This window comes from Crinia signifera, chromosome 5 (assembly GCF_055691185.1).
Source record: "Crinia signifera chromosome 5, ASM5569118v1, whole genome shotgun sequence".
In the NCBI taxonomy this organism is placed as follows: Eukaryota; Metazoa; Chordata; class Amphibia; order Anura; family Myobatrachidae; genus Crinia; species Crinia signifera.
Genome location: NC_139221.1, coordinates 209,180,923 through 209,196,540, shown reverse-complemented (window position 1 = coordinate 209,196,540; position 15,618 = coordinate 209,180,923). Strand labels below are relative to the sequence as shown.

At 42.8% G+C, this 15,618-nt stretch overlaps 1 protein-coding gene across 3 annotated transcripts in view; it reads right to left on the bottom strand.

Moving 5' to 3' along the window:
* ELMO1 (engulfment and cell motility 1) overlaps nucleotides 1-15,618 on the bottom strand; it is a 466,589-nt gene that overhangs the window by 386,577 nt on the left and 64,394 nt on the right. For all 3 annotated transcript variants that reach the window (XM_083188475.1, XM_083188477.1, XM_083188476.1), the window contains exons 3-4: nucleotides 12,312-12,352; nucleotides 3,547-3,622 (exon numbers count right to left, since the gene is read on the bottom strand). In XM_083188475.1, coding sequence (XP_083044601.1) covers nucleotides 3,547-3,622; nucleotides 12,312-12,352 — 117 coding nt within the window. The remainder of the gene's footprint in view (nucleotides 1-3,546; nucleotides 3,623-12,311; nucleotides 12,353-15,618) is intronic.

Genomic DNA, 15,618 nt, shown 5'->3' with positions numbered 1-15,618 from the left:
TACAAAAGCTCAAAATGCTATAAAGAAATGTGTGAAAACCTATTTAAGAGAGCTTTTATCAGATCTGCATGTATTTTACACTAGTAAGCCCGCTCAAAGCTAATGCTTCAAAAGCTAGTAGATGTAGTTTCATTTGCTGCCAACAGATGGCAGTGTTTGGGAGACACACAGCCACTAGACATATAGATTATAGATTGCAGCATATATCAATATTCCAACATCCATATCAATAATGTTTTTATGCAATACCCACAGAAATGATAACTTTAGGGATTTTCAGAAAATACCATTACCAAAAAGATGGGGGGGGGTCATTTGCATTAAAAAATTATATTTTTACCCAGCCAAGAAATGCTTTGTGGTCCTTACTTTGGCATTGTCCACTTTTCCATTACAGCAAAATACAGGGCTGTACACAACAATATAAAATCTACTCTTAACCCCTTCCCGACAGAGCCTGTTTTTGCCTTCCTGACAGAGCCCTTTTTTTCAATTCTGACATGTCTCACTTAAGTGGGGATAACTTTTTTTTGCTTTTACTTATCCCAGTGATTTTGAGATTGTTTTTTCGTGACACATTGTACTTCAAGTTAGTGGTAAATTTTCGTCGATACAGTCTGTGTTTTTTTGTGAAAAATACCAAAATATCGTGAAAAAATGGAAAATTTTGCGATTTGCAAAATGTTAAATTTTCTGCTTGTGAGACAAATAATCTTACCACTCAAAATAGTGAATAACTAACATAGACCATATGTCTACTTTATGTTGCCATCATTATTTCAACCTCATTTTCATTTTTTTGGACACTAGGAGGCTTAAAATATGAATAGCAAATTCTCAAATTTTCAAGAAAATTTCAAACACTGATTTTTTTAGGGACCAGGTCAGTTATGATGTGACTTTGAGGGACTTGTATGTGAGACACCCCCATAAATGATGCCATTTCAAAAACTGCACCCCTCACAGTATTCAAAACAGCATTTTGGAAGTTTGTTAACCCTTTAGGTGTTTCACAGGAATTAAAACAAAGTGTAGGTGAAATTTCAAAATTTCATTTTTTTTTCGGATTTTCAATTTTAATACATTTTTCTAAGGAACACAGTAGATTTTACTAGAGAAATGTGACTAAAAATTGATTCCCCCAATTCTTTGGTTTTCATAAATATCCTATATGTGGCCCTAGTATGCACGGTGACCAAACCACAGGCTTCATAATAGAAGGAGCACCTACTTGATTTTGGAGCCTCCTTTTTATGAGATTATTTTTTAGGCACCATGTAGGTTTCTAGGCACCATAAAATGCTAAAAGTTAGGTACCCCCCCACAAGTGACCCCATTTTGCAAACTACACCCTTCAGGGAATTCATCAAGGGGTATAGTGTACATTTCAAACCCCCAGGGGTTTCACCAATTGTGGTACAACTGGGCAGTGAAAATGAAAAAAATAAATTTTTCATTTTCACAGCTCAGTTGTATCAAAATTGGTGAAACCCCGGGGGGTTTGAAATGTACACTATACCCCTTGATGAATTCCCTGAAGGGTGTAGTTTGCAAAATGGGGTCACTTGTGGGGGGGTTCCACTGTATGGGTGTTTCGGGGGTCATTCAACCAGAATCTGTGCTGCAAAATCCAAAAATCACTCCTTCCCTTCTGAGTCCTGCCATGCACCCAACTGGTATTTTTTGGTCACATGTGAGGCATTGCCGTACTCGGGAGAAATTGGGGCACAGATTTTGGGGTGCTTTTTCTCCTTCATACCTTGTAAAAATTAAAAATTTTGAGCCAGAACTGCATTTTTCTGTAAAAAAATGTAATTTTTTACAGAAAAATGCAGTTCTGGCTCAAAATTTTTAATTTTCACAAGGAATGAAGGAGACAAAGCACCCCAAAATCTGTGCCCCAATTTCTCCCGAGTACGGCAATGCCTCACATGTGACCAAAAAATGCCAGTTGGGTGCATGGCAGGACTCAGAAGGGAAGGAGTGATTTTTGGTGGTGGAATGAATGGTGGGTGCTATGTCGCATTAGCAAGACCCCCGAAGCACCAATACAGTGGAACCCCCCCACAAGTGACCCCATTTTGGTCACCAGCTTTGGGATGGGGGCTGGCGCTGCGGCTGGCGGGGGGGTGGGAGCGGTGCTGGCGCTGCGGCAGCCGGGTGGGTGGGAGGGAGGGGGGCTGCCGGGTGGGAGGGGGGGGGGGGCTGGCGATCGGTGGTGATCGGTGCTGTACAGCACCGATCACTGTGTTACCGAGCGGCTTAGCCGCCGGTAACACAGAAAACGCTGCAATTGGCTGTTCACATTTGAACAGCCAATCGCAGCGATCGCCGCGAGGGGGGATGTCTGCTGTCAGGGACAGCAGACATCTCCAAACTGTCACCGCGTCTATAGACGCGGTGACAGTAAAACCATGACGTATATATACGTCTTCGGTCGGGAAGTACCTCCCGACCATGACGTATATATACGTCATATGTCGGGAATATCTATGTATATATATGTGTGTGTGTGTGTGTGTGTGTATGTATATGTATATATGTGTATATATGTGTGTGTATATATATATGTATATATATATATATATATATATATATACACACATATATATATATATATATATATATATATATATATATATGTGTGTGTATATATATATATATATATATATATATATATATATGTATACACACATATATATACACACACACATATACACATGTGTATATATATATATATATATATATATATATATATATATATATATATATATATATATATATATATATATATATATATATAAAATTCAGCTGCTTTCATTTTATTTCATTTTTAGCAGCTGATGCTGCTGCTGCTGCTGCTGCTGCTGTGGGTACGGGGGTGGGCGGGGGGAGCGCACGCTGCGTGCGCTCCGGCTGCGACTGCCGGGTGCTGCTGCCGCCCTGGACGGTGAGCTGCCGGGGGGGTGGGAGGGGGTGTCTGCGGATCGGTGGTGATCGGTGCTGCACCGATCACCACCGATTTCTGTGTTACCGAGCGGCATAGCCGCCGGTAACACGGAAATAGCTGTGATTGGCTGTTCACATTTGAACAGCCAATCACAGCGATCGCCGACCGGGGGGGGCACCCCTGCCCCCCCTGGGCGACGAGGGGGGATGTCTGCTGTCAGGGACAGCAGACATCACCTAACTGTCACTGCGTCTCTAGACGCAGTGACAGTTTAAACACATGACGTACATTTATGCCATGTGTCGGGAAGTACTTCCCGACCATGACGTAAATGTACGTCCAATGTCGGGAAGGGGTTAAGAATGGTTATGTTTTTTTTTTTTTTATGCTACTCTGTGGGAGTGTGAAATGCATGGGCTTGCGTTTAAAAATGCACATTATCTGCCTCTGAGCATTGGTTCATCCCATACAATAACTCTGCTGTGCAAAAAGATACAAGATGGGAGATATAATTAGATGGCTTGTCAAACTGACAGTTACATGAAAAGCAATAAGCTAGCCAGCATTAAATGTCAGTTATTTGTGGATATACTTACTTTTTCAGTTATATAGAACCCAGAGCCATCAGCATACTGAAGTGCCAAATCGTCATGATTCTGAAGGATGGACCATCTACAATATTAGCATACAATTCTTATTAACACTAATGGACTCATAACAGTAAGCAATTACAACCAGATAAGTCATGTAGAAAATAATCAAAATTGCAACTACAGATCATTTTTAGAATACAGAATTGTGTGACCATAGTAAGCTCCGTTATTTGTTATTGTATGCACTGCTAATTGTAGACATCAAATAAACATTATCTCACCATTAAACTTATATACAGTACACTATATATTTGTGAATAAACTTATTTTCATCACCTATACAAGCATTATGTAGTTACTAGATCATATAGTTATTGCAACATGGAGCAGTTAACACAATCCGATCTTCCCTATACAATCTATAGGGCAACCTGAGAGGTGGTAAAACTCTCATCCATTGCAAGGGATGCAATTTACCCTGATATTGACCCCCCCCCCCCCCCCCCCCAATTGTGGAGAGCTTGGCCCAGTGTCAAGGTTTTTGACATCCCCTGCACACGATGGGCCTTATTTTGGTTGATTTGCTCCCCCGCGTGTTCGCATGGGGGAGCAATGTTTTTTTTTTCTGTGCATATGCTGGGTGCGAGCGGGTGGGGGCAGGGGCGTGAGCAAGTGTGTGTTCCTATGAAACCGCTGGGTGTTCCCATGGAAATTAAGCAGTGACGCGGGTTCCTGGGGGTGGGCAGCTGACATCTGCGGATGTCAGCTGCCCGCCCTGTTCCTGTACAGGGAGCACGGAAAGCTAAGACACCAGAGAATGTCTTAGTTTTGCGTGCACCTTCCACATCATTCAATGGTCGATGACCATTGAATGATTTAGCCCCTGCGCCCAAGGCTACGAATAGATGTTTATGCAACATATCCATTCGCAGTCGTGTAGTGAACTCGGCGAGCGAGGGAGGAGGGTAGTGGGCAGCGTTTTATCCACACCCAACGATGCAAATTTAGAATGTTGTGTGTGGACCAGAAAAAGACCCTATAAGTTTGTGCCCTACATCCCATACTTTATAAAGGGATAGTGATCCCACAAGGAAGGGGACTGGTCACACAATAGCAACTCCAATTAAAATTACACCACACCACAGTATCACAATCATTTCCACATGACATAGTGGTGCCCCTTATTCACACGGTAGTGCCTCTTATTCATGTTACTCTATACAGTAGTATTCCTTATACATAATGCCCACAGTCATGCTCATTATATACAAAAGTCCACAGTAGCCATCTCTGTCACTCAAGCATCTTGCTGCTCATGTCCCTCCTTCAGCTCCAGCACCTGTGTCCTTCCTCATCTCTCTATTCCTCCCCCCCCCCCCCCTTCCCCGTCTTCAGCATGCTCCAAGCCTGCTCCTCTTAGTGGCTCATATTTACTTCAGTGGCAGAGAGGTCATGACATCACATACACTGTGCTGGAAAAGGAATCCACCTCAAGGCTTTTCTGTAACAATTACTGCAGAGGGCTTTGGTAGTGGTAGAACTCCGTTCCACCTACCATTACAGGTGGTGGAACTCAGTAGCATCCCATTCCCCCCACCACTTTAACCTCTAACTGCAGGTAGATGTGGACAGTTTTCCACTCACAGCACCAACCACACCACCCAAGTTACGGCATTGCACATCACATTAAGGTAGATGTATTATGTGAATTATGTTATTTAAATATCAAAACACATCATACTTGCTGTAAATCCAACTATCCTTATCTTTTTTTTTAATCTACTTTTACATAATGACCCCCCTCTCATAAATTAGTTAATCTCAGGCCTATGCTAGAGGCTCTTCTTTAGGGCCTGCACTATTCTATTAAATGATTGCATCAGGCATGAAAAGAATCACATGGCACTAGCTACTGCTTAATGGAACAATGATGCCGGACTCCATTTACAATGTGTATAATACTACTACTGCTTTACACTCGCTCAGCCTAATTATTGCTCATAACAGGGATATAAAAGGGTGGTCAGCTGAGAATACAATCACAGACAGCAGTTCTAGAAAGTGGTTCCAACTGGTTAACTGCAAATAAAAAATGCTGTTTCTAAAGGGTGATAGGAGGCCAATTTCTAAGCGATCTAACTATATTGTTTAGAATAGGGCTGGGCAACACCGGCCCTCCAGATGTTGATGAACTACACATCCCAGGATGCTTTGCATTAGTTTTGCTAAGTGGCCATGCTGAAACTGATGCAAGGCATGCTGGGATGTGTAGTTCATCAACATCTGGAGGGCCAGTGTTGCCCAGCCCTGGTTTAGAAGCTAAGCACGGATCACTCTGTGTTTATGCTCCCTGGTGATGGCGATGCGGGTGCCGCGCGTCGCTATCGCCTGACTAAATCTTAACTGCACGTGGTCAAAATCTAGTAATTGCCAGTGTTCTCACCAGAGAACACTGGCCCGCAGGGATAACTCAGCACACATCATAGGTGCATCGCTGGTGATTAGCGATGTGTGCTGAGCGATACGTGCTTAAGCACGTCGCTCAGCACAGGCTTTCGTGACGCCGTGTGTGTACGGGGCTTAACTTGGCACCAAATAGATTTTAGATTTGTTTATATAGTTTATGTTTACATTCTCTAGTTATAAATTATATAAAAAGACTTTATGTGTGTATGGGTGTGACAGATAAATAACACACACTCATGATCCTTTTTTATGCAACACATTCGTTTGATTAAAAATGGGAGATTTGCCAAAATCTAAGTCTGCACATTTCACACTGTGACCTCATTCACGTGCTGTTATTGCAGGTTCCGTTTGCATGTCATAGATAAACCACTGTACAAGAATTAAGGAAAGATTATACATGGATATGATACAAAGCTTTATTGTGTTTACATGGAATGGGAGATACCTCCTTTATTAAACTGCTGAAAAGTTTATGAACAAATTGTGCCAAAATGTTCTTTTTGGGAACGTTTCAGATGATGAGAATGAACTTATGAAAAGAGTTCTTGTCATTTCATCACAAAACATGTTGCTAGAAATCCCCAAAAGATGGTAATACTTTTTTTTATGTTGTTCTTCCTTTTTTTGGAGGATAACTAGTTCCATTTGCTATATTTAACATTCCTTTCTAAAAGTAATAAAAAAAATGTTAATGCAGATCTAAGAATTAATCCCTTTTGAAAAATACCCTTATGCAGTATATTGCCAAATGAAACCGTGAACTATCACAATGCGTGACCCATACTGAAAAAAAGTCAGTGGTTGCATGATGCACCCCACCCAAATTTAAATCACTCAGCACGTTACATCTGCCCCACCTGCAATGAAACAAGTTTTCCCCAGTTGCTTGCAAACCTAATCAGGCCCACAGCTCCCAATTTTCCAGCCCACAGGACAATGCTGTGATCAGCATGCAGCCAGAACCCTCAAATGGAAGTAACAGTACTAAGAGTATCATCATGTGTAGTGATCTCTGTTTCCTCATGGTTCGTGGGTGATGCAGCACATATATTAGGGTTGCTCACGCATCCCCAGAACTAGCGGTTTTGGCTGGTGTTGACTTACACATCTATAAAGAATAGAAGGCCCCTGCTGTTACCTGTAACCTGGTTAGATACTAATTTGTTGAAATTAAACAAAAAAAAAACCATACTTTTAATAATGCAGTTCAGCTTCCATTTAAAATAATAATAATAATAATAATAATAATAATAATAATAATAATAATACCACTTTGCATCTCCTAAGCCCAAAAAAGTATACGCAGCAGCTGGTCCAGAAAAGTGGAAATATTATTGTATGTACACTATGGTACTAAATTATAATTATGATCTTATTCTAAAAACTTTAATTGTGTGATAGAATAAATGAATGATCATAAACTGAAAATCACAGAGATATGGAATATAACAATATTTAACCCTTTGAGTTCCAACATTCCTGTGAGATGTGCAAAATATCCTCTACAAATACCAGCATAGCTCACATTTGTTATATAAATTCAAATAAAAAATGTGGTGTAAAGAAAAGGTTACATTGCCGATATAAGGTAAACATTACAGGTGAAATTACATTATGCTGAATAAAAATGTTTGCTTGTCAATGTTCGCTCGAAAGGGTTAGGTCTACATCTAAAGTAAAAAAACTGCACAATATCAACAATCATAATAAAATATAGTTATATTTGATCTCAACATGGCGATTACGTAATTCATTCACATAGGGGTATATTCAATTAGAATCGCATCAATTCCAACATGCATTTGTCGGAATGGTTCCAACAAGCCCTATTCAATGAGCGCCCAAATCCGACTATCAGATTTGGCCTTTCCTGTGTCTCCACAGCTCACTGTGTGTTAAATCACAAGGAGCTGCTTAAGTGAGCATCACAGGAAAAGGAGGAGCCTGGCCGGGTGAGATGCTGCGAGTAGTTGGAGGACGTAAGGACGACAGATGGGCGGGCTGCTGCTGCTCACTCGGCGACTTCCTCCCCGCCTCATCTCAACCTGACTCTTTGGATTGAGATTGTCGGAAACGGGCCAATACATGACGAATTTGGCCCCATTTCCAACAAAAGCACACAAATTGGCAACTATTCCGCCAATCCACTTGGATTGGGGGGGGGGGGGGGGGGAATCAAAACAAATTGAATAGGTCGAATCATAGATTCCTACAAACTGCAGTTTCCAACTCTAATTGAATATACCCCATAATTAGAGATGTGCAGACTCGGATTCCAGAGATCCGAGCCCCCACGGACGTCATCATTCTGAGCAGCGCTCGGAGATTCCCGCCTGACTCGGGTCCGTCCGCGTGGGCAGAACGTCATCGCCGTGCGCCGGATTTCGCAAGGCTTTAAATAGCGGCTGCCTAGTACATACTAGGCTGCTGTATATAATTTAATTAAAAAATAATACCTGTGCTGCGTGTGACTGTATTAAATAATTCCATGCTGCTGGTGCACTGACGTGTGCCACTGAGTGCCACTGCCAAGCAGTACCTAATAATAGAATTAAGTATTATAAATTCTGCTGGTGCATAATAGTCTGCTACTGGTGCTGTGTAACTACCTTTTGTGGTGGCCACTGCCAGTGCTACTGCGTACCTACCTAGTAGTTTAGTTTCTCTACCTTCTAGGCTGCTATATTATTCATATTTAATTAATTTAATTATACATAGTCCACTGGTGCTGCCTGCACTGAATACTGTGTGAATAGAGGTTGCCAGTATTATTTACTCAGTCCACTGTTGCCACTGGCAGTGTTACTGCCTAAGTGTACCTACCTAGTACAACTACATACCAGGCTGCTATATCTAATTTAATTAAAAAATAATACTTGTGCTTCGTGGGACTGTAAAAAAATAATTACATGCTGCTGGTGCACTCACGTGTGCCACTAAGTGCCAAGCAGTACCTAATCATAAAATTAAACAATCAGATCATTAAATTCATTAATAATAATCACAATCAAGCCAGATAGGAGTCTTGTTGGATGTTAAAGTGATCGAAACAATTACACACTTGCAGACAAACTCTGTGCTGCACAAAATGCCCACCGCTCCTTGGCTGCACATGGTAAACAGTGCACGATCAAGCCAGATAGGGTCTTTTAGGGGCCTAGTTTTTTAAACTGCCACTCTTACATGAGCCACGTGTTTGTGCCGCACACTTGTGTGCAGTGCCGGTGCAAGGCACGTAGGCGCCCTAGGCAAACCTACAGGATACCGCCCCTGTTTCCCATGACAACCCCCCCCCCCCTTCGCTTCTCACATACACAATTGAGATACATACACCTTTTAGAGATCAGTGGAATGGGAGACGGGATGGCCAGGTATGTACCAACCTACAGTATAGAAAGAGGGGGTGCTTGAGGGTTAATTCACCTCCCTAGCCTGCACCAGGATGCAGGTAGTTAGATGGCTATGTGGTGGTGGAGGAGGCCTGCACATAAGAGGCAGCAGCTGAACAAGGCACCTGAGAGGGACCCTCCAGATACAGGGCCGGGCACAGGAGCACTGTTTCTGCCACCCAGACTAACCTGTAGTATGAGCGCTGCCTTCTCTCAGGAGCAGGCCGCAGTCATGGGGCCGGGACCCTTTCGGGCGTCTGTGGGGCAGAACGGGCGGTCTGGAGGCCGCCTCCGGAGGTTCCCATGCTGGTCGGGCACTAGGGCATCATGGGAGGCCAGGAGGAAGCCGCAGATGGAGTCCGGGTGAGACCGCGAGTGACCGGAACTAGCCGCCGGAAATCGAGGCCCCGGCTCCGGCAGAGATGCTAGGCCACAACCCGTGGGAGACTGGAGGGACGCTCCCCGGCTCCGTGACCTGCACCGCCAGGCGTCAGGGGACCTGCTCGGGAGGCACAGGGGTGAGAGAAGAGATAAGGAGGTGAGGGAAGCTGCGATCTTTCCCCACCCATAGTGCAGGAGCTCCTGGAAAGCGCTGCCGCACACAACAGTCGGCAGTAGCTTTCCTGCTGCTGCTCCTCCTGCAGCTCACTACCGCCCTCCAGTGGCCTAAGGCTGCCTAATGGTGGCGCCGGCCCTGCTTGTGTGGCTTAGCATAGTTATCCAGCTACCTCGGTGCAACCTTTTGCCCTAAAAACAATATTGTGAGGTGTTCAGAATAGACTGGAAATGAGTGGAAATGAATGTTATTGAGGTTAATATAGCGTAAGAGCAAAAAAAAAAAAAAAAAATCGCACAGTGATCGCACTTTGTGAAAAATGCCTGGGAAGCCCTCACTTTCTAAATTTGGGGACCTGCTCCACTGTTTTTGGGTCTAATCACATATTGTGCTTTTGAGCCAGCTCCGCCCCCCACGCACACACTACTGTCAATACACTTTCAAGCAAAAAATATTTTTCATAAATATGCCCCTAACTGTCAAATAACTGTCAAATAAAAAAATGACAAACAAGGTATAAAACAATCTATTCTACATCATGCTAGGGAACAATAAGAAAACAACCCAATTAGTGTAAGTTCATTATGTTCACAGGATATGATTCTGCGGCAGAGTGTTTTTATTGCGAATTTTAAAGGATATAGAACTGCAAATATAAATTAATTAAAAAACCTCATATGAGAAATGATAGGACACAAACAAGCAAAAGCCGATAAGAAGCTTCAGCACATCTAACAATGGCAGCAAGCAGTAAAACATCAATGTTGTTTGTTCTCGTTCCCTTGAATAGTTTAACAAAAACCTGTAAATATAAACAGCCTACCCAAGGACTGGCTCGTTTGCTATCAGGATCCCTTAGGAAGCCTGTGATGTAAATGTGCCAGCCACTATTACCACTTTTACACCAGAATGCCGGGTAGGACCCGGGAAATTGAACACAGGAAGTTGCCAGGGCATGCCCTGCCTCAGACCCCATTTACACTGCTCTTCAATCTAGGTTATTCTCAGGTAATGCACTTTTACACTGAAAACGGATCAGCCTTGCCTTTGCTTGCTGCTGTCATTAAAAATGGCTTTTTGGCCTGTTGATGATGAGGTCACAACAAATGAAACATGACACTTCAAGTTTTTTGCTTTATTAAGCTGAAAATATGCATAAAATCATCATACATCATTAAAATCTTTATAGATGTAATGCATTCTCATAAAGAAAGATGAAGATGCGTATGAAGACAAACTTGTAACACACTGGGACACACTGTGTGACAGCCAGCGTGTGTTGCTGCAGATGAGGCTGTAAACTCACTGGGGAGAGTGCTTCCTGCACAGACTGTTGCTGTAGTGTAGGGTACAGTCGTAACGCTGCTTCTGCTGCTGCGCTGCTCCATGTGCGGGTCTCCGGCAGATGACATAATCTGCCAGAGCCGCAGAAGCACCAATCAGCTCTTTGCGGCCTTCTCCCCGCCAAATAACCCGGATAATGACCATTTACACCACCCTGAGCACCGGATAAGCCCCGTGTCCGACCCTGAACATTTGCCGGGTCAGATTCCCGGGGAACAGTACCCAAATTATTTTTTTGTATACAAGTATACATTGGGTTATGCCCCATACACACTAGAAGATAAAGTGAAAGATCTCTTTAGAAAGCCCATTCTGAAAGACATACTTTAATTTATCTTCTAGTATGTGCACTTGATTTAGTTTGCTATGCACGCCCCCATGCGTCGTTAAGCATGGGGGTGTGCATAGCATGCTCGGACGAGGGAGGTCCTCGTTATCAATTGCCATGCTGCAGCAGCAGCACGTCCGTCCCTCCCCCGCTGGGGTGTATGGGGTATACACTTGGCGAAAGCCTGCACCCCCCCCCCCCCCCCCCGCTGGGGTGTATGGGGCTTCAGATTTACTAAAGATTTCAAAGATATCATTGTAGATGTTGCCCATAGTATCCAGACAGATTCTAGATATTTTTCTATTGCAGTCTATATTTTTGATACATATGTGACTCGTTGTTATGGGCAACAAAACCATTTGTCTATATGAGAAGCTTTAGCAAATATGCACTTTTATGTTAATAGGAGTGTCAATAAACTGACCTTTTTAAAAGTAATGCACCAGGTAGTGTGCGCTCTTCTTACAAATGTGTTCACTTGTTAGGCATATCATGTCCTCATTTTGAGGTGCAAGTTTGGATTTCTGGGAATTTCTTCTATTCAAATAAGCATTCCATGCATACATTCCGAATTGATATATGTACAATGCGGCGCACTGTGAGCTTGGTCTATACTACAAAAGGTTATTTATTGGTATTTTGTACTTTTAGTGTGTTGATCTCAATTTCTGTGACTACTTACCCATCACTGACTTCCTTTATTATCGCAGATAGGGGCTTTTTCTAAAAAGAAAAAAACAGCAGAATAAAACATTTCAAAAGTGGAAAGTATATTTACATTATTCATTGATTACATAATGTTTTTTTCTGTCAATGCTTTCATTGATACATTTATGATGTCACGCTTTTTAGAGTCAATGGGATAAAGATGACACATCCGATTGCATGGTGAAGAATGTTTTCTCTACTCTGCCTTGTACTCCGATATTATATAAGTGACTCATCTACTCTACAACTATTCTCCAACCACCAATATAGGGTGTGTATTGAAAATACTGTGGGTTTGCCATGTTGGTAATCACACTGAAGATATTATGTAACATCTAAACTGACCAATAAACATGTGCACTCAATTATTAGAAGCATGGATTATTTAGGATGGCTTGGCTGACAAATAATATTTTATAAAGAGAAGTAACAAACAAAAAAAAAAAAAAAAAAAAAAAGAACATTTGTCCTTGTACTTCTGCAGAAAAGCTGGACACCTGGGGCACAGCAGCAATACTATTAAACTGCAATTTGATATCAAGTCATTTCGTTGGTAAATTAGGGACAGGTGTCAATGCAGTCAGAAAGTATTCTTATAAGCCCAGGAGGCTCCATTTACACAGCACGTAATTTAAGAAGTGACATCACAAGGACACAAAACAGAAGAGTGTACATCTTTGCTCTTTGGATAGCAATTTCCTAACAAACAGAAATGTAATGCTAAGTACAGTTAAGAATTTGTTCTTTTATGTCAGCGCCACATCTGCCATTTTTTTGTTCACTGCAAAACATTTTAGGAAAGGACATTTGTAACTGGGGCTGAAACTTATTCAATTATTCTTTTACACACAACACACACCTGTGCATAACAATAGGATTTATGGTCTTACCTTGTTAAATCATTTTCTTTGCCTCCATAGGGAGCACAGGAAGAGAGATGGGTATAGTCTAGGCACCAAACAGTTCATTTTCATTTACAGAGGCTACCCAGGGTTCTCTCTCTCCTATATAGAGCCCCCAGACAACAGTCAAGTTAGCAAGTCCAGGGCAAGGAGTGAGGGAAAAAAAGATAACGAAGAAAGAATGGCACGCACACACACACGAGCAAGGTGCACCGGTATTCCAATGATAAACCCAGGAGTCAAAGAAAAGGATTTTACAAGGTTACACCATAAATCTCTCTTTCTTCTACCTCCACTAGGGGGTAGAGGGAGTATGATAGGACATCCTGAAGCTGTCCCCAAATGGGATGGGGGGGGGTCGCTCCCAAGCTGCCCTAAGAACCTGTCAACCAAAGGTCAGATTGACAGAGGCAAAAGGTATCAAAGACATTGAGGTACCTGATCGCATGGCCACCCCACTATAGTGTGCAAGTGAATGTGTATGCATAGCAAATACATCTTAGCCAAGAGACAATGTCCTAATCCTGACACAAGCCGCTCACCGTCTAATGATTTTTACACTGGTCATCACTCATTGGAAGCTCAGAGCAGCCAGGGACTTACTAGGTGGCTGCCATGAATACAGGCTTATTCAGCCCGGTGCTGATATTACACACCCTCCCTTAAAATTCCAAGTGTTTTTTCTTTTTTTTTTTGGGCACGTCCTGAGTTTTTCTTAACACTCCTATTAAACGTCCGGTTTCCACCCCAGATAGCTACTTCCTCTCAATCACTTTGTGAAAAGAAAAAAATAGCAGGACTGTCCAGCATCATGCACGTGCTTGCAGGCCATATAGATGCACAGTTCATCAATAAATACCCACTGTGCGAATTCTGCAGAAATCTCATCTGGTGAAGAGTACAGAGTATTGAAAGACTAAAACACAATCTCCAAGTTTATGTGTACCAACAACCAACCTTGGGTAGATAACCTAAATGAGACTACAGAATGGAGCCACCCAAACATGAGCTCAAAAAGTGGGAACGACCAGACAAGGAACTCAAGGTGGACATCTGCTGGGCCATTGCTATAGCATGAGGAAGGCCGTCCTCTTAAAGGAGCAGATCAGGAGCTTGAAGAACCAAAGACAAGTTCCAGGGAGCCACTGGAGGATCAAAACAGCAGCTGCATTTGAAGGAGAACCTGAAAAAACATCAGTACAATGGGTAAGAGCACAATCTGCCATTGGAAGAGAACAGAAAGAGCTAAACCCTGTACCTTCAAGGAAAAGAACCAGAGGTACAAATCCAGACCCATTTTCCAAATAGAAAAGACTCCTGATAATTATAATGAACTGGTTTAGAAACACCTGGCCAAACCCCACTGAAATATGTCCAAACACAGTGATAATTCTAGCCGAAGAAAGCTTCTGAAAAAATGTATCCGTTGATAGATCTACACTATCTAGATAGACAGTCAGTAGGTCAACCGCTAAAAGGCCAACATGCAATAGGTCTACAGGGACAAAATGTTGACAATCAAAAGGTCACCTTCATGTCGGCATAGAGGGAGAATATAATAGTGTGCCGAGCGTAGCAAGCCACTGTGCCCGAAGAATGGCGAGTGGTCAATCCAAATTCTCCAGGATCACCGAGCCGCCTTCAATTTTAACTCGAGGAGTACCCACTGGATCATCAAAATTTGAAGAAAGCTTTGCAGGAAAGAAGACCTGTCAAACCCTGGATACCAGTAAAGCTCCTAAGTGAAGCATATTCTGGGAAGGAGTCAAGGTGGATTTCCAACAATTTTCCACCCTTGTGACTTTAGAAGATCTACCATCAGACAGATGTGATCCCTAACAATATCCAGAAACTGGGCTAAAAGAAGGTCATAAGACAGGATACAGAACATCTGTTCACCAAGACCATACTAAAAACAAGAGTGTCACAGGATGGATTACCTAGAGACTCATATTTACCACTAAGATGCACGTCCATGCTTGCGCTGTGGTCTGCATTTAGAGGTCATTCATGGTGTTCGCATACAGTGTCTGCTAAGCAGCATTAATCTGCTGCTTAGAATGATTGCGCCACCCATTTGCAAATAAAATCAGCCTTGCAAATAAAATCAGTCTAGACTGACTTATTTGCGAGCACCTGGACTCAGACGGGGTGGGTGGCTGACGTCACAAGCAGGCTTCGGCACGCCTGCATTCACATGTGTACGCCCAGCGTTTTTTTGCGGGAATGACCAGGAACCGATGGGCGTTCCCATACTCCAGCCCCCTGTCCGCAGCGTTGTGTGCAAACACCTCGCCAAAAGGCGTGTCTGCATATGCGTATTTTCGCCCGTACACATCGGACCCCACTGCGAATTCGGCTTATTACGAGACAACCTGA